The sequence below is a fragment of the Sphaerodactylus townsendi genome, linkage group LG07 (genome assembly GCF_021028975.2).
Source record: "Sphaerodactylus townsendi isolate TG3544 linkage group LG07, MPM_Stown_v2.3, whole genome shotgun sequence".
Taxonomy (NCBI): domain Eukaryota; kingdom Metazoa; phylum Chordata; class Lepidosauria; order Squamata; family Sphaerodactylidae; genus Sphaerodactylus; species Sphaerodactylus townsendi.
This window is the reverse complement of record NC_059431.1, coordinates 11,896,515-11,916,659: the sequence shown is the minus strand read 5'-3', so window position 1 is coordinate 11,916,659 and position 20,145 is coordinate 11,896,515. Positions and strand designations below refer to the sequence as shown.

Sequence of the window (20,145 nt, the reverse complement as noted above, 5' to 3'; positions counted from 1 at the left end):
CATGTTAGGAGATCTGCCATAGGACCATTCCTGACGGGGCACCCACGAATTGCAGAAGTCATTTAAAGATTGCTTCCTCATGTCAGGTCTCGGGACTGGAGACAATAAGCGGACTCATGATGTCGAGTCAGACGTCTTTATTGATCCCACAAGTGGCTTTGGCAAAGCCAGTCCTGCTGGGCTACAGAAACACGGTTGTCTTTATCCTCTAGAATTCCCGCCAGGAATCCCCCTCCTGGATTCTCAGGCCCCTTCCGCACACGCAAAACAATGCGTTTTCAAAACACTTTCACAACTGTTTGCAAGTGGATTTTGCTATTCCACACAACTTCAAAGAGCACTGAAAGCAGTTTGAAAGTGCATTATTCAGCATGTGCGGAAGAAGCCTCAGAGAATGTGAGAAAGATGTGTCGGAAACAAGGAATGTTTGGGAGTGGAGCATCTCAAGGCCAGCCCAGCAATAATCCCCAGCCACCTGCCACCCTCCCCAGCTGGGAAGGCGCCAGGGTTGTCTCTAGTTAGCTGCAGTTGTAAGCATCAAAGGGAAGCAAGAGTATACAGAGAAAGGTTCATTAACATACCAGAGAGGCAGGGTCAGCTTTCCACACCAACACGGCTATCACAGGTGCTGAACATAATCTCTTCACCCCCTGCCCTCGATCCCAGGGCGAATGCCCATTGTGGCAAGGAGTAGCATCTGCCCAGGGCACCACCTTCACGCTTGTAGTATCAAAAATGTTGAAGCTTTGTTTTAAGTATTTTAGTGGTTTCTCTCCATTGTTGTCATCTGCCCAGCAGGGCTTTAGCAGCTGTCAGGCTAGCGAATAAAAATGTAGGCTCTGTTGCATCTTGTATGAGACTGTCCTTAGCACCCCCCCCCCAATGTTTGATACCCCGTTTGGTGAAGCACCTGGTTCAGGGATCCCAAAAAACACCTGTCAAAACCCATGATGTAAGTTAGTCTGTAGCAGGTGAAATTTTGTGTTCCAAACCTGATCATGGGCACTCCCTTTGGGACCTTTACTGTGGACTCCTAGGCACTTTGGGGAGTCCATCACCAAACTTGGGAGTAGCAGCATAAGAACCAAATGTCACCAACTGTGTCTAGGGATTTCTGAGTCTGCTGCTGAGCATGCTTGCCCATATGTTTGGTGCTTAGCATACATGTCTAAAGAACTTCGCACCCCTGCACAAGATAAAATGCCTTGGTGCTTTTGGAAGATAAAACTACTTTTGGTCGGTAGAGTGGCTCACCATGGGGCGATCCAACTCAGGGCTCTTTGCCCAGGGCTGCCAGCTGCTTCTGCCTCTTCGTTATGCACCGTCCAAACCTTTCTGTATGGCAGGAGCATTTATCCTTGACACCTGTAAAGCGCCAAAATGTTGAAGCTGGAAATTCAAGTGTTTTTTTGGGGGGTGGGCAGGATCGAGCAACTGTCAACACGAACCCAACACCTTGCTTGCTGGAAAAGGTCTTCCTGGAAAAAAATCTTCCTGTTAGTGACCCCGGGACCCAGGACTTGGACAGTTGGGACCCGAAAACCTGAGGCTGGGGGAAGGCCAAGCTCCCGACTAAGGGAGTGGTGCTTTACTTACCTGGTTTTGATTGTGAGGTCTGGACCCTTTGCCTCTGGAGGTGGAGCTGTTCCCCTCGATCTGTTCATTACAGTCGGCCGTCCACTGCAAAGAAAGGCATTGAGGGAACATCAGAAGCTGCCTTCGCGCGATCAGGCCATCGGTTCATCAAAGCCAGTAGCGTTTCCTCTGATTAGGGTCATTTCTGCACGGCAAAATTATACCTGTGCACCATCAGATTTTCTTTAACTTGGCTCTATTTTATCCCGGTCTCCCCCTCTGCATGACCGCCTGTTTCTTTCCAGAAGCTGAGTTAGGACCAGGAGGCAATACTCCAGTTTGTTCTGCACGAGCCGGGGCCTTTTGTATTGACATCGCAAGTGCATCCCCAGATACTGAAACCTCTTGATTGGTCGAGAGGCAGGAACAATAATCTGCAGCAGTGGCGTAGGAGGTTAAGAGCTCATGTATCTAATCTGGAGGAACCGGGTTTATTTATTTATTTATATTTATTTATTTATTTATAATTAGCCTTGTATACCGCCCTTCCCCCGAAGGGCTCTGGTTTGATTCCCAGCTCTGCCGCCTGAGCTGTGGAGGCTTATCTGGGGAATTCAGATTAGCCTGTACACTCCCACACACGCCAGCTGGGTGACCTTGGGCAAGTCACAGTTTCTTGGAGCTCTCTCAGCCCCACCCACCTCACAGAGTGTTTGTTGTGAGGGGGGAAGGGCAAGGAGATTGTAAGCCCCTTTGAGTCTCCTGCAGGAGAGAAAGGGGGGATATAAATCCAAACTCTTCTTCTTCTTCTTCTGCTCCCGTGGTGTTTGCATGGCAACAGGGTCACCCTAGGATATTTGAAAAGAATTGCCAATTTGGGAAATATCATGGGGTAACACTGGGGCAGGCCCGCTTTAGCACTGGGAACTGGGCAGAAAACTTGCACGAACTGGGATATTTCACTTGCCCATCCTGGGATATTTGGACCGTGCAGAAACGGCCTAGCAGTGACTCTCCATGGTCTGAAGTTGAGGCCTTCTATACCACATATGGCCTGAGCCTTTGAACTGGAAATGCCAGGGATTGATGCCAACAGAAAAAGGGTCAAAAACTTAACCTCAATACGAGAGGAAAGAATCAAAAGGTTAGATAAAATCAAGCCTTTTAAATTGCTATATAGCAAAAATACACGTGTATTCATTCAAATTAAAATCAAAATATTAAAAGGCCCTAAATAGGCTCCCAAACATACCTCAATGAAAATCACAACACAACACACAAAGCCTTATGCAACTTTTTTAGACCCAAACGTGTTTCGGTTCGGCCCACGGGTCTTCTTCAGTGGTCAAAAATAATGCTACTAAATATTACAATCTGACAAAATGGTAGAATATTAACAAAAAATTGAAAAGTTTAGCACCATTTAAACCCAGGTCTTCAATATGGAGCCATTGTTCTGTCAAAAGGTATGAAATGGTATGCCAGTATTTTCAGTCAGGCCCAATTCTGGAAGAATGGTGTCCTACAGTACCTCAGACATGTGAAGTTTCAAGTCAGAAGTAGCGATTATGACTTGAAACTCTACATGACTGATGTACTATACAGCAATTTAAAAGGCCCAATTTTATCTTAACCTTTTGGTTCTTTCCTATGCCAGGGATTGAACCTGAAACCTTCTCTCTCTCTTTTTGAGATTTTAAAGTTTTTAATAACATGAAAAGAAAGAAAGAAGAAGAAGAAGAAGAAGAGGAGGAGGAGGAGGAGGAGGAGGAGGAGTTTGGATTTATATCCCCCCTTTCTCTCCTACAGGAGACTCAAAGGGGTTTACAATCTCCTTGCCCTTCCCCCCTCACAACAAACACCCTGTGAGGTGGGTGGGGCTGAGAGAGCTCTGAAAAGCTGTGACTAGCCCAAGGTCACCCAGCTGGCGTGTGTCGGAGTGCACAGGCTAACCTGAATTCCCCAGATAAGCCTCCACAGCTCAGGCGGCAGAGCTGGGAATCAAACCCGGTTCCTCCAGATCAGAATGCACCTGCTCTTAGCCACTACGCCACTGCTGCTTAGCCACTACACCATTGCCACTGTAAGAACAATACAAACAACAGAAACGGAAAAGATTTGGGAGGGGTCATTCTGAGTAAAATGCTGAAAAAAAAAACCACTTGATCCTTATTCGACAATATTTTTCCAGCTAGCAGACCAATCCTTTCTTGACCAGAACGCTGCCGACTCCTTCTTTGTTTAAATGAACTATTTGGTAGCTGCGTTATCCCTGTATAAAGCACACCATGCTGCAAGTCGCCTTCCTGTACCAACCTGCGAGACATTCGACTGCGTTTTCTCGCTCTCCCCGTCCCCCTCCGTCTTGTCGGTCAGCAAGCCTTGGACTTGATATTCCAAAACGTAGCTGTCGATGAACCTTTCCAGCTCCTCGATCTCCTGCGAACGGCTGCTCCCGGCCTCAGACGAGGCAGAAGCCACGGACGAATTTTCCATCACTTGCGGAAACGAACCAAGAGCGGGTGCAGCCTGGAGCGGAAAAAAGGACGAAGACGCAGTTTGAGGGACAAGCTAGAGAGGTTCACAAAGTTGTACACACCTTTCTCAATTTTAAGTCATTTTCCTTATTGGCTTAGAAAATCTCATTGGGTATAGCTGCCCAACAAACACCCATCGACTGTTGCTGTACTGAGCGCGTGCCAGATTTACTTGAAGCCAATACTGTACCCTAGGTAACTGCATCCAAGCCACAGAGAGCAAAATATCATTCCACAAGCAACGTTTAACAGTCACGAAGGATTTCCAAGCTTCCAGTTAAACGATATGGGTTTCTAGTCCTCATGGTTGCAAAGAAAAGCAGAAAGAAGATGATGGTGATGATTTTGGATTGATATCCCACCTTTCTCTCCTGCAAGGAAACTCAAGGTGGCTTACAAGCTCCTTTCCCTTTCTCTCTCTACAACAGACACCTCGTGAGGTAGGAGGTGTTGAGAGAGTTCCAAAGAACTGTGACTAGTCCAAGGTCACCCAACACAAATGTAGGAGTGTGGAAACACATCTGGTTCACCAGATAAGCCTCTGCCACTCAGGTGGAGGAGTGGGGAATCAAACCCAGTTCTCCAGATTAGAATCCACCTGCTCTTAACTGTTGGTGGCCCAAGGTCACCCAGCAAGCTTCATGTGGGGGACAGGGAAACAAATCCAGTCCACTACGTAAGAGTCCACCACTCATATGGAGGGATAGGGAATCAAACCCACTTCTCCAGATTAGAATCCACCGCTCCTACACAGGCTTGGTCTCTAGAAGGCCCATACTACTAGTTAACATGATGCTTCGGATCCAGTGGTACAAAGATAACAGAAGAAGAAGAAGAAGAAGAAGAAGAAGAAGAAGAAGAAGAAGAAGAAGAAGAAGAAGAAGAAGAAGAAGAAGAAGAAGAAGAAGAAGAAGAAGAAGAAGAAGAAGAAGAAGAAGAAGAAGAAGAAGAAGAAGAAGAAGAAGAAGAAGAAGAAGAAGAAGAAGAAGAGGAGGAGGAGGAGGAGGAGGAGGAGGAGGAGGAGGAGGAGGGAATGAGGAGGAGTGGAGGAGAGGAGGAGTTTGATTTGATATCCCCCTCTCCTGCAGGAGACCTAAAGTGGGTTGATAATCTCTCCTGTTCCCTTCCTCATACAACAAACAACACCCTGTGAGGTGGGTGGGGCTGAGAGAGCTCCAAGAAGCTGTGACTTGCCCAAGGTCACCCAGCTGGCGTGTGTGGGAGTGCACAGGCTAATCTGAATTCCCCAGATAAGCCTCCACAGCTCAGGTGGCAGAGCCGGGAATCAAACCCGGTTCCTCCAGATTAGATACACGAGCTCTTAACCTCCCATGCCACTGCCAGTTACCTAGTTTTTACACAAGGAAGATTGTCAAATGCCAGAATCGGGGGGGGGGGGGGGGGAGAGAAAGGTAGGGGTCCCTTTCGCAGTTCATCGGGAAGAGCGTATAGAAATTCCAGCTTCTGCTTCCAACGTTTCAGCCAGATCCCCAAAGAAAGCAGAGAAGACAAAGGTTTTGCTTAACCTCGACATGAAAGCCCGGCCCTATTGTAAGTCTTGCTGCCCGACCACAATAGAAAGTGGCCATAAAAAGCCAGCCACTCATTACATCTCTTAGTGCAGAACTGACAGACAGACAATGCCGACCCGGGCGTGACATACGGGGACATGAATAACCTAGTGGGGGTGCGTGTGATGGAAGGGTAAATAATTAACAGGGAATGAACTGCTGACTCAAACAGCAACTGCGAACAGTTCAGTGTCCACATGCAGCCGAAGTTTCAGTGTTTTTGCTCATGGGAATACTGATGATCTGGAACTACCTGTTGGGTGCAAGATTTGCCGTATCTCAGCAGTTCGCAAAAAGCTGGAGTTGTGCAGAATACACGAGTCGCAACGATAGGTCACAACAGACCATGAATTTCTGAAATGTGGAGAAACAAAAACGCTGAATCCAAAATAAAGTTATATTATAACCACCTTGGTCTCCGGCATTCAGCAATAAGTATAACAGCTGTGTTCACTTCATACCACAACCAAAAATTCACCCCATTAAACCTGGACGCATGTTGCGTATTATACTCTACAGGAAAAATTCAAATAATCATATATTTTTATCTGTATACCGCCCTGAGCCCTTCGGGGATAGGGCGGTATACTAAATTTAATTATTAATAATAATAATAATATTAAAAATTTCAAATTATGAATCTCCTTTTGAGCCTTAGAAGTTATTACAAGGCTAAAACAAAGCCTGAAACCCGGGTTTCAGCCTCGGGCTAACCTTCCCAGGGTGTTTAGTTTTTGAAATTGCCACAAACATGATAAGAGACATTTTGTCCTGGCAAATTTTGCATTTTCCATGCACATTGAGATTTTTTTCAGATATGATTATTTGGTTTTTCCCCGTAAAGACGCTCTGTGCTTAACCAAGACACTTTGCTTAACACAGGTATATGAGGTCAGTGTGGTTATAAATTATAATATAACCTTATTTTTAATTCAATGTTTTTCTTTTTGCATACTTTAGAAATGCATGTCTGTTGTGACTAGTTAGTCCATTACTGTGCATATCTCAGTAGTTCAGCAGTGGAATTGGCTGCCTCGGAAAATGGGGATCTGCCCCTCCCCCCACACTGGTCGTGGTTGGATGAACCCTTGTTAGGGATGTTTTAGGTTAATCCCTAACAGGGGGTTGGGCTAGATCAGGGGTCTGCAACCTGTGGCTCTCCAGATGTTCATGGACTACAAATCCCATCAGCCCCTGCCAATTGGCCATGCTGGCGGGGGCTGATGGGAATTGTAGTCCATGAACATTTGGAGAGATGCAGGTTGCAGACCCCTGGGCTAGATGGTCTGCATCGCCCCTTCGTACTCTATGATTCTATGTTACTGCTGAGGTCCTTCCCCTTCCCAAACTCCGCCCTCCCTAGGCCAGTCAGATGTCTCTGGAGAGCTACAAACAGGGCATAAAGATGATGGCCATATCTTGAGCTCTGGTCTTAGTATGTGGTACTCGGAGACATTCTAAACATTCCCTGGACAGATAGTGTAATGACCAAACCTGGATTTATATCTCCTTGCTAGATTTTCATATTAGACTGGGGACCCTTCCGCACCTGCAGAATAATACACTTTCAATCCACTTTCACAATTGTTTGCAAGTGGATTTTGCTATTCCGCACAGTAAAATCCAGCTGCAAAGTGCCTTGAAAGTGGATTGAAAGTGCATTATCCTGCTGGTGCGGAAAGGACCTATATATTAAAGGCCTGTGACCTCCATGTTTGATTGGCTGAAATCCAGAACTGGAGCTAGGGGGAATTGTGCCCAAGACAAGTGTGTGCCCCGCGCCCCCCGGAACGCCCCCTCCCACTGGTGCCCACCCGGTGCATTGTGCACCCCCATTCCCCTTGGCGCTACGCCACTGCTGAAATCACTTCTAAAAGCCAACACAAAACAGTCAGCAAAAGTTGCTGTATTTTGGGGAATTTATGAAGCCAAAACAAACAAACCAATAAAGCCTACAATTCGTATAATCAACACCCAGTTTTGTTGAGAAAGGAGGCAAAAGGAGTAAAGTGAAGACCCGCAAAAGCAGGTAGAAGAGAAAATGAGGATCCTGACTAGGCAACACAGAGTGCAAGGACCCTTGCTGCTTCTCCCTTGGAGGCAGGAAAGGACCGAAGAAAGGGACATGTCCACGCTGACAGGAACAGGAACTTTGAAGTCATTTCCTGTCTTGAGACCCAGTGTGGTGTAGTAGTTAAGAGAGGTGGATTCTAATCTGGAGAACCGGGTTTGATTCCCCACTCCTCCACCTGAGTGGCAGAGGCTTATCTGGTGAACCAGATGTGTTTCCACACTCCTACATTCCTGCTGGGTGACCTTGGGCTCGTCACAGATCTCTCCGAACTCTCTCAGCCCCACCGACCTCACAAGGTGTCTGTTGTGGGGAGAGGAAGGGAGAGGAGCTTGTAAGCCACCTTGAGTCTCCTTACTGGAGAGAAAGGTGGGACATAAATCCAAACTCCTCTTCTTCTTCTACCCGAGTACAGCGTGGGAAACACCCACAAAATGTCCTCCGTCTCAGGGGAGAAAGAACATCTTGCCAAAGAGCATGGATCAAAGATGTATCTGTGGATGGATACCACGAAACCAGTGCCAGCAAATTAGAGCATCCTCAACTTCATATGCAAAAATGCGTATCAGCAAAACGCGCTGTTTGGCTTCCTGGTCCAGAACGCACTTTTCATTGTTAGCTGCTAAACAGCATTCTTAGAGTTCATTGTTCCCTGCAAGCTCGCGCACGCAATTTTAACGTGTCACCTGAAAGCTGACTCTGTGAGTTCCGAATCAAGTGAGGAGATCAGGCAAAATCCATCCCTTTCTTTTCCTCCCCCGTGGATTGCTTTGATTACAGCGATCCGATTTTTATCTCAACCGCCTCTTTAAATCCGTCAGCGTGCCTGGAGCAAGTCCCCCATGACGGCGGGACGCGTCTGTATTCCTCTTGTTTTGGAATCTACGTCTCTTTCATGATTATGATTTGGTTCCTTGTTTTACGCCGTGTTCCTCCCTCCTGGGCCAGTCACTGTGGGAACTAGAATTTTTAACGTCGTCAACTGTAGCGCCGATTGGAAAACCTGACTGATGAGGGTTTTTAATTAATGTATGTGTTTCAAGTTCTGTACTTCAATGTCCAGCAGATAACACAATTCAAATTGTAGAGTCTACAACTAATAATCTATCATCTAGAATTATGTACCTTAGTGGTTGATGTTTTTGTACTGTTGGCCGCCCCAAGCCCAGCCTTGGTCAGGGAGGGGCAGAGTATAAAGCTAACAAAATAAAATAAAATAAAAGTCTTGGAAGAAGAGGAAGAAAAGATTGGATTTATACCCCACCTTTCTTTTCCTGTAAGAAGACTCAGGGTGGCCTACAAGCTCCTTTCCCTTCCTTTCCCCACAACAGATACCTTGTGAGGTAGGTGGGGCTGAGAGAGTTCCAAAGAACTGTGACTAGCCCAAGGTCACCCAGCAGGAATGTCGGAGTGTGGAAACACATCTCGTTCACCAGAGAAGCCTCTGCCACTCAGGTGGAGGAGTGGGGAATCAAACCCGGTTCTCCAGATTAGAATCTACCTGCTCTTAACTACTACACCAGGCTGGCTCTTGGATTGCTTCTTTCAAATTACGGGGGCCCACCAAAAGGCACTGCTTTGAAATCCTGGGGCCTCCACTGGATAACTGAAACCATCGCAGGATACCATTTCGTGATCATCTCACCTGGCTCGTTCAAATCGCTGCCAAGCTTTCCCATCATCATCCCAGACTACGTGCACCTTTGCCCTCCTGATTTAACCTCAATATCTTGGTTTGTATCTTTAGACCGTAAGCTCCTCAGCAAAGGTGGCCTGATTGGATTTGTTCTTCGCTCACCTCTACAAGCTAAGAAGAATCGAAAACCACGTCGTAAGACAAAGATAACAACGTACACTCAGCAGAAGTATGCGTTGGATGCCAAAAGGCGATCACAGGTGCGGTCATAGGAGGGGAAACTTTGGTTTTATACTATTTGTTTGCATGTTACTTTCATTTTTCAAGGTTCAGATTCTCAGAGAATTTGGATTTTAAAATAACAGAGAGGGAGGGAGGGAGGGAGGGAGGGAGGGAGGGAGGAAGGGAGGAAGGGAGGAAGGGAGGAAGGAAGGAAGGAAGGAAGGAAGGAAGGAAGGAAGGAAGGAAGGAAGGAAGGAAAAATATACACTGGAGAACAAAGAGCGGACAGAGACCATAAGCAGGGCAGAGAAGCAGAATGAACAAGCAATCTTATTCTATGGAAACACTAACATTTTCTCACATGCTTTCTAAACTCTTCAAACAGGATCAAGGTGTTTCCCAACACTTAGCCTTTACTACACAGGCCTCCAGTGTGCTGACAGTGGTGGGATTCATATTCGCACCTATTCGGTAGAACCAGTAGCTAATTTTTTGTCTACAACATGGTCCCTTTCTTCATCAACAGTCCGGGGAACTGTTTTGCTTCTTTTATTTGGGATGGGGGGGCGGGGGGGGGAGAGATTATTTTTGGAAAGGAAACAACAATATATCAATATAACAGTAATTAAAAGGCTTTTACAGAGCTGGCAATCTTGGGATGACTGGGTGTGATGAGATCTGTGCCATTGTTGGGAGGAGTTAAGAGAACCAGGAGAACCAGGCCTGGGAGAGTTCTCAGCAGAAAAGCTGTGGGGAAAGGAGTGAGTGTCTCCTTGTGAGTAAACAGAGAAACGAGGAGACCCCACCCCACTACAACTCCACTGCGCATTGAAGAGCCCTGAGGTAAGCATTCCATGCATAATGGGACACTGTGTAAGAAAGACAAGAAACAGTTTGTTCTGACATACCTACTCAACCCACGTGGGAAGTGACAATTGCATCGTGTTCACCCAGCCAAACTTCAAGAGCCATATTCTAATGGTTTTTATGAAAACTAATCTTCTCTGTGGCAAACCAGAAATTCTAGAGTTCCTCAGTGTAAGGAATTCCAAAGAGCAGAAATAAAAAGGCTTTTGATTATAAGTCCGTTTATTCAGACATCCTGGAAAGCACGCACACACGACATGGCAGGAATGAGCATCCCCGCTCAAACAACAGGTTATAATGCTGACTAACCCATCCCCCCTGCCCCGTTCTCATGAGAACGGAATTCTACTATGCAAAAGCGAGATAAGCATTCTCACAAGGTTGGTGCAGGTCCTGGCCGGACGCCCGGCCAAAAGAATCTCCTTCAAGGTCAGGTTAGGCTGTAAGGGAAACAAGAACGACTGAGATCCTTACACTCTGCCTCTCCTAAAAGAAATCTCCTCTTTTCCCCCCTCCCCCGGTTTGTCCGGAAAAGCTTGGTGAAATGCAGCAATTGAAGAGGGGGCATCGATATTCTCCTTATACACCCATTGATTATGGCCAGAAGAATAGCCAACCCATGACACCAGATATTGTAGACGTTTGCGAAAGAAGCGAGAGTCCAGGATAGCGTCTATTTCATAATGCTTATGTCCATCAATTATAACTGGCGGGGGTGTCTCCGGAGGGTCGTGCCAGGCATCTGAAGCGGGAGCCTCCTTGAGCAAGCTGGAATGGAAGACGGATGAATGTTACTTAGTGAATTAGGCAGATCTAAGCCGCAGCAGTAACATCATTGATCACTTTTGTAATCTGGAACGGACCCACAAAGTTCTTGCCAAGTTTTGAGTATGCGTGCACGTCGTGAATGTTGTGAGTTGACAAATAAACCCAAGCCCCAACACGTAAGGGAATTCTGAGCGGTGTTTATCTGCCTTGAAACTTTTGGGCTTCTGGAGCCTGTTTTAAGGTAGACTGAACTGACTTCCAGCCTTCAGCTAGTGACAAAATCCATTGATTGAATTCTGGTGGCTGCAATGCCTCCGCCGGCAGCTGGGGCAACGGCGGAAAGGCTCGGCCAGCGACTACTTCGAATGGGGGTTTCGGCGTACTGCTATGAATTGCATTATTGTAAGCATACTCTGCGAAGGGAAGCAATTCACACCAGTTGTCCTGATGGTAGTTTGTATAACAACGTAAATATTGCTCTAGTGTTCTGTTCGTCCGTTCACTTTGCCCGCCACTTTGAACGTGGTAGGGCGGCGACTGCTGGTGTGGTTCCCAACAACTCCAGGAAAGCCTTCCAAAATCGAGAAATGAATTGAGGGCCATCGATCCGATACCACCTTCTCAGGAGAGGAATGCAGGCGGTAGATGTGTTGAATGAACAACCGGCTAGTTTGGGAGCTGAAGGTATGGTGGTGCAAGGAATGAAATGCTTTGTTTGGAGAAGAGATCCACCACCACCCACAACACAGTGTTCCCGTGACTGTTCGGCAAGTCAGTGATAAAATCCATTGAAATAACCTGCCAGGGTCGGGAGGCAACGGGATAGGTTTCAGTAACCCATGAGGCTTTCCCGGTATTGACTTGGCCTCTGCACATATGGAACACCCTTTAATGTAAGACTCAACGCCCTTGCGATAGAGCGCCACCAAAACTGGCGGCTGGCTAGATGAAGGGTTTTCACAAACCCGGCGCCTAGCCTGACGAGCATCATGGCATGCTTGAAGAACCTGCTTTCGGAGGGGAGGAGGAACGCACCAACACCCCTTTCCAGACACCATCCTCCAAGCGTATTTCTTTGCATCTTTTTCCTCTGTTGGCAGCTCGCGTAATCCCGCCTGCTTGAGTTCTTGGAAGGAAGGGGGAGACGATGGCTGGGACGGCGTGGGGGGGGGTGACGAGAGGATTGTGAGCGGGTGACAGCCAATCCTAGCTGGGAGGGAGAGAGAACGGTGCGTGGAATATCCCGTAGGATGCGCCTCCGGGGAGGCGGGACAATGCATCAGCCAGCTTATTGCTTTTACCAGGGAAAAATGGACCGTGAAAGGAAAAGCGAGGAGAAAAAATCAGCCCAACGTAATTGTTTAGCGGACATTTTGAGGGGTGTGGAAAGCGCAGCCAAATTTTTATGATCCGACCAGACTTGAAAGGGGTGCTTGGCTCCTTCTAACCAATGGCTTGCCAAGTGCTCAACGCGAAGTTTGATGGCAGCGTTTCCTTATCTCCGACAGTCCAGTTTAGTTCGGAACCAGAAAATTTTTTGGATAAATATGCACACGGTACCAATTTATTGTCTTTATTTTTCTGCAAGAGGGCAGCTTCAGCGCTTTGTCCTAAGAATCCACGGAACGATGAAAGGAAGCTCAGGGTCGGATGTGTCAGAATTGGCTCAGTTGTGAAAGCTGTTTTCAGCTGCTGGAACGCTTAATTGGCATTCCTAAGCAATTAGGAGGGGGGCTCCCGGCTTGGCTTCTCGCTTGGGCCCTTTCCTTTAGTGCGTAAAAGATCAGTGAGCGGTAAGGCAAGTTTGGCAAAATGGGGAATGAAGTCACGATAGAAGTTAGCAAAGCCTAAGAAAGATTGCAATTCCCTTCTATTGGTGGGGCAGGCCAGTCAACCACAGCGCCACTTTAGCCGGTCCATTTCTAGACCGGCCAGAGGATATTCGAGCAGCCCAGGTAGTCTATGGAGGTTTGGTGAAAACAGCATTTTGACAATTTGGCAAAGAGGGAGTTATCAAGTAAACGTTGTAAAACTTCCCGACTAAAAGCCTCATGCTCTTCCAGGGTCTGTGAGTAAATCAAAAAACATCATCCAAATATACCACTACCCCCTTGTACAATAAATCATGTAATACTTCGTTTATGAGGGCCATGAAAGCCCCTGGGGCCCCAGCTAATCCGGAAGGGCATTATTAAATATTCATATATTGCCCTAATTTTGTATTAAATGCTGTTAAATGTTCAGACTCCGCGATGCTAACACGATAATAAGCTTCCCCGCGAAATCCAATTTGGTAAAATCCGCCTTTGCCTAGGCATCCAAGAGGTCCTTTATTAAGGGCAAAGGATATTTGTTGGAGATGGAAACAGCATTTAGTCCACGATAATCAGTACACAGTCTTAACCAACCGCCCTTTTTCTTAACAAATAAAACAGGGCTGCATGGTGTGTTTTGTGGCTCACCGTGCATGAATCCGCTGGCTAAATTTTTATCTAAGAAGGCTGAGCTCCTTTCCTCGGTGGGACTCATACGATAGATCCTACCCTTAGGTAACTGGGCTCCGGGTTGTAGCAGGATCTTGCAATCGGTGTCTCTATGGGGAAGCTGATCGCATCTCCTGTTCCTGGAAAACTCTAGATAGGTCTTGATACTTTGGGATTTCTACAGCAGGGGGAGCGGACAGTACTTTCACAGCTGTAGCCATGGTTGCATCCCCCACCCCTACCAATGGATCTGCCCCCCCATCCATGTGATCTCCGCGAGGGGGGATCTGAGAATTGAAGCGATTCGCCCTTCCAAACGAAGGTTGGTTCGTGGTAAAAGTAGCCATGGCATACCTAAAACAATGGAGTGCTTTGCAACTGGAGCAAGAATGAAACTAATCTTTCCCAATGATCGTTGCAACGGAGAAGTACCGGTTGGGTTTTGAACCGGGCCGGACCCTCACCACCCAGTGGGCTACCGTCCATTTGGGTGAAAGGGAATGGTTTTCACCAAGGGAACTCGGTCTAAACCGAAGTTCCTCGGCCACCTTCGCGGTTTCATAAGACAGGGGGAACAACCTGAGTCCGCAATTGCAGGGGCCAAAATGCGCGATGTTTACTGGGTTGGCTAAGGAAGTCAAAATAGTAATGGGCGCTTGCCTTCACTCACCGGATCAGGAGAAGGATTAAGATCCACGGGTGCCGCTGAAAGACTAAGCGCAGTTTCTTCCTCTTCGACATCCTCATCAAAAGTAGCTTTGGACGCATCCTTGAGTTGGCAGGCTGGATTTGGCGCGGAGGCTTGGCAGACGGGTGCTGGCCCCCGAGGGAGGCTTCTGCTTCGGCAGTTGGCAGCCAGGTGGCCAGGACCTCCGCAATAGAGGCAACAATCCCAAACGGCGACGGCGTTCGACGGTCTCGCCGCCACGGCCGGGCTTGGTTTTCTAGCGGCCGCCGCCGCATGTTGGCTGGTTTCGGCATGGGCGCCTCCAGCGCTGGCATAGGCAAGACGGCAGAAACTCATGCAGCCGAGCTCGATCCAACTCTGCTAGCCGCTTATGGATCCGAATAAGGATCACTGTTTCACGAAGTTTAATATCCATTGCTTCAAAAATATCAAGATTTCATGCCGGGCCAGTCCGGTGGAAGTTTACTGGCCGCTGCGCTGGAATTCACGGGCAAAATCAGCAAAGGAGCGGTTGCCCTGTTGGATGGTTTTACTGTAATGGATGGCATCGCTTTTCAGCATTGGGATCTTGGAATCGAATGCCGCTAACGCTTTGAGGAAGCCCGCCACCGTGGCGCGGTATCGCCCCTGCAATTCATAAAGAGAAACAAACCACTCAGCTGCCACTTCGCCCAACACCGACCCAATGTCTCGTATTTTTCGCTCAGAACGATATAGATCATGAAATTTTGCATATGAGCATCGAAGCTGCAGAATAAAGTAAGGGGAAGTTTGGACGCCGTACCATCAAAACAAGCTGGGATGGGGGTCTGTAGAACCCTTCTTCTTCAATCGCCTAGGTGCGTGTTAGGTTGCTGCGTGTGGCTGTAACCTGGTTAAGTTGTACTCGATAGGTAGGGGCGCTGGAGGAGCAGGGGGTTGAGGAGGTGCCCCAGGTTGAAAAAAGCTGGAACCGGGCCACGAGGGCGCTCGCGCCTACCGGCAGGAGGGTGAGGGGTCAGCCGGTGCTGGGGTGAAGGTGTAGGCACCAACTGGGGCCTCTAACCAACGCTCATCGCTGCCGCCGTAGAATTTGTCCCGCTCAGCCACAATTCCCCTTTCCTTGCGTGTTAAGACATCTTGGTGCGCTGCAAAGCCGCCCCTCTCTCTCGATCCAATTCTAGCTCTTTCAGCCTTCGCTGGAACGGCTAAAGCCGTCAGTTAATATTCTGGGTTTGGATGGCTTTGATGTTGTCGCGCTTGGCGCTTGTGAAATCCAGTTTGACCGATCCAGCACTTTGTCATGAATCGCTAGATTCTGTTGATACTGTTGACGCTAACGCTTCTCTTTCACGGTCCAACTCCATTTGGATTTCCTGGCGTTGCTTTTCACGTAACTCCTGCTGCAGACTTTCATACGGGTCCCGTCCTGCAGATTCTTCGCCCTCCTTCCTCCCACAGTTCGCGCTCAAGCCCCCAGGTAGCAAGTTTGGCGCCCCGCAGCATGGCTACCGCGACTGTCCCAATTTTCTTCGGGAGGGCATGTGGGTAACGCATTCGGGATCCGGATCCAGTTCCCTTCCTCTGATGGCTTTTCCTCCACGCTTCCAACTGCTCCATGCAAGGATTTAATCTTTACCCATTCGCCGTTTTTTCCGGGCTCCCCGGTTTGGTGTGCTGGCCGAGGTGGTGTGGAACCCTTCTTCCGATCATCGATCCAACCCTCGCCATCGCCCCTGCTTCCGCTGTAACTTTGGGACGAAGCCCGGGTACTATGCCACTGCTGATCTCTGGGAATGTCCTTGAAGTATTTTAAGTCCAGGAACCTTTCAATGGATTCTTGGGTGTCAGCATGAATGGTAGATAATCCAAACTCCTTGCGGTGGGACTGGCTGCATCTGGGGTTTGTAACTCCACACCGCTGTCGGGTGGAAATGAACCACGGTCAACAGGCCGATCCATAGATAGCGCCCCAAAAGTCTTCATGCGATCTCAATACTCCATCTGGAACTATGTCGAATCGTCCCAAGGAAGAAGAGAGAGGCAGACTCGAATCTGGACCGTAGGGTCGGGAGAGAGGCACCAGCGAAACCGGATCATCTCCCCGGATCCTCGGAGTTTGAAGGGAAGGCTCAGAAACCCTCTATGGGGGCTATCGTGCCTTCCACATGGTCAAGAGTACTCAATCTCTGCATGTTAGAACACCAGAGATCCAAACACAGTCAAGAGGAAAAAAAATGAGTTAGATTCCTGCCATAATGTAAGGAATTCCAAAGAGCAGAAATAAAAAGGCTTTTGATTATAAGTCTGTTTATTCAGACATCCTGGAAAGCACGCACACACGACATGGCAGGAATGAGCATCCCCGCTCAAACAACAGGTTATAATGCTGACTAACCCATCCCCCCTGCCCCGTTCTCATGAGAACGGAATTCTACTATGCAACAGCGAGATAAGCATTCTCACAAGGTTGGTGCAGGTCCTGGCCGGACGCCCGGCCAAAAGAATCTCCTTCAAGGTCAGGTTAGGCTGTAAGGGAAACAAGAACGACTGAGATCCTTACACTCAGAGAGCATCTTCTTCTTGCTATCTTCGGTCACTAAGAGGTCACTGTGTTTCTCCGGTACAGCTGCCAACAGAGATCCAGCTCAGATAATAACTCAGATTCTATTTTTATTTACCTCAGAGACCAGCAAGATTCTCTAGGTATACGCTTTCGAGAACCAAAACCCCCTTTGTCAGATATCTGGTATCTGATGAAGGGAGCGTTGACTCTCAAAAGCTTATAACTCACAAATGTTGTTGGTCTCTCGGGCATTACTGGACTGGACTGCTGCAGACCTACGTCACTATGTTCCAAAACTACGTTTACGTCCATCACTTATCACCAAAGGAAAGAGAGGCATGTCACAAATCTTTGATCTTGCCAGGAATCTTCCAAAAATATCTGCAACCTCATGTTCATAGAATCATAGAGTTGGAAGAGACCCCAAGGGCCATCAAGTCCAAACCCCTGCAATGCAGGAACGCACAATGAAAATACTCCTGACAAATGGCCATCCAGCCTCTCTTTAAAAACCTCCAAAGAAGGAGACTCCACCACATTCTGAGGCACTGTCCAACAGCCCTGACAGTCAGGAAGTTTTTCCTAATGTTTAGGTGGCATCTCTGTTCCTTCACCTTAAACCCATTCCTCCTGGTCCTAGTCTCTGGAGCAGCAGAAAACAAGCTTGCTCCCTCACCAACATGACATCCCTTCAAATATCTCATCCCTTCAAATATCTAAACATGGCTATCAGGTCACCTCTGAACCTTCTCTTCACCAAACCAAACATATCCAGATCCTTAAGTCTCTCCTCGTAGGGGATGGATTCCAGACCTTTTCTCATTTTGTTTGCCCTCTTCTGGACCTGTTCCAGCTTGTCAATGTCCTTCTTGAATTGCGGTGCCCAGAACTGTACACAATATTCCAGGTGAGGTCCAACCAATGCAGAATAGACAGGTAAAATTATATCCCTTGATCTAGACACTATATTCCTGTTGATACAGCCCAGGATCACATTGGCTTTTTTGGCCGCCGCATCACACCCCAGAATGCTTGTTCACCCAGAATGCATACAACACTAAGGATCAGAGGTCTCTCAGTAGATCACTGGCCAATTTCTAGTGGAAAATGTCAAGCAATACTGGTTGATGCAGAATCCAAAACAGCAAAACTCGTGTCTTGCTTTTTATTATCTCTAATGAAAATATCACGCAATTTCTAATAGGCTACTAAGCACTCACCAGTTCCTAGTACTCTTGGCAAGAGTGAGCAACCTAGGAAGGAATTATGTCCTTCTTCAAAGAACCATATGCATCAATGGCAATACTGCTATTGGGATCAATTCCTGCCCATGCCTCGGATACTAAGCCAACATTTCCATTTAGCCAGGAATGACAGCTGAGAGAGCAAAAGGTGTGCTTAGAGAGGGAAGGATCAAGGATTATAAATCCACTCAACGCTGCCCCGACAACCTTCATTACAATTACGGCCTTCCTGGAAACACTGGGAACTCGTCTCTTCTCCTGGATCTGCCAGAGCTGCACTTGGACCCCACCTCCAGATCTGGTCAGAATCAGACCCAGAAAGCTCAATTTCAGACCCAGCTTCAAAACCAGATTTTTTGACTTAGTCTTTTTATCTGTCTAAGTATTTTAGCCTGGAGGGCACTGTGGTCAGACGGCCCCCACAGGCACCAGTTTTTACCATGCGGGGATTTTCTTTGCTGGAATGCGGCTCAAGCTGCTAGACCTCAGGGAGGGGGGGGGTCACCTCTTCCCAGCTTTATCCTACCCCAATCCCATGACATCTACCATTCCTTTTCACTGCCACCAGAGGTCAGTAGCTGGAGGTATATTTGCCCAGGTGAGGAGGAGGAGGAGGAGGAGGAGGAGGAGGAGGAGGAGGAGGAGGAGGAGGAGAGGAGGAGGAGGAGGAGAGGAGGAGGAGGAGGAGGAGGAGGAGGAGGAGGAGAAAAAGAAGAAAAAGAAAAAGAAGAAGAAAAAGAAGAAGAAGAAGAAGAAAAAGAAGAAGAAGAAGAAGAAGAAAAAGAAGAAAAAGAAGAAGAAAAAGAAGAAGAAGAAGAAGAAGAAAAAGAAGAAGAAGAAGAAGAAGAAAGAGAAGAAGAAAGAGAAGAAGGAGAAAGAAGGAGAAGGGGAAGAAGAAGGAGGAGGAGGAGGAGGAGGAGGAGGAGGAGGAGAGGAGGAGGAGGAGGAGGAGTTTGGATTTATATCCCCCCTTTCTCTCCTGCAGGAGACTCAAAGGGGCTTACAATCTCCTTGCCCTTCCCCCCTCACAACAAACACCCTGTGAGGTGGGTGTGGCTGAGAGAGGTGTGGGGCACCTGCCGCTCTATTGCAGATGCAGCTTGGAATCTTCCAAATTCTGCTCAGGAGAGGAAGACCCCACCGGAGAACCATCTGGGACACAGAACCAACATTCATTAGCCTCTCCTGGGGCAAGTTGTCTGGGGAAAAACAGGCTGAATCCATCATTTGCTCTGACACACTTTCAAGGTAACTCCACAGAAGGGAAACTGAGGTGCCCAGCCGCCACGCTCGTCCCTGGGCTAAATTCTCAGTGCAAAAACCCCCAAACCTACCTACCTACCAACCAACCAACCAATCAATTTCTCTCCTCTGGCTCTAGAAAAAGAGTTTGGATTTATACCTCGCTTTTCTCAACCATGAAGAGTCTCAAAACAGTTTACGAACTCCTTTCTCTTCCCCTCCCTGCAACAGACACATGTGAGGGAGCTGGGGCTGAGAGAGTTCTGAGAGAACTGGACCTGGGCCAAGATCACCCAGCCGGCTTCGTGCGGAATGAGCGGGCAAACCAATCCAGTTCACCAGTATAGAGTCGGCCACTCCTGTGGACAAGTGGGGAATCAGACTTGCTTCTCCAGAGTTCCACCACGCTGGCTCTCTGAGCAGCACAGGGAACAGAAACAACGCAATCACGAACAGGCAACGGAAGGGGTTTAAAGCATCAGAGGAAATATGTGAACAGAAAATCAGCAGCAACGGGCCAACAGAAGCCACGGATCCTGGCAGCTGGCCCCGCTCAGGGTATACCGATGCCGGTCGTTGAAACCAACCTAAGAAGGCTAAACTCTTCCGGGATTCCACTGTAAGCAACACACACAGCTTATTGCATAGGTCAGTGGTGGCGAACCTTTGGCACTCCAGATGTTATGGACTACAATT

At 47.9% G+C, this 20,145-nt stretch overlaps 1 protein-coding gene across 1 annotated transcript in view; it reads right to left on the bottom strand.

The window, feature by feature from the left end:
* LOC125436936 (CBP80/20-dependent translation initiation factor-like) overlaps positions 1–20,145 on the bottom strand; it is a 65,283-nt gene that overhangs the window by 2,928 nt on the left and 42,210 nt on the right. Inside the window, exons 2-3 of the mRNA XM_048504320.1 lie at positions 3,892–4,104; positions 1,597–1,680 (exon numbers count right to left, since the gene is read on the bottom strand). Of these exons, the coding sequence (XP_048360277.1) occupies positions 1,597–1,680; positions 3,892–4,071 (264 nt within the window). The 5' untranslated portion in view covers positions 4,072–4,104. The remainder of the gene's footprint in view (positions 1–1,596; positions 1,681–3,891; positions 4,105–20,145) is intronic.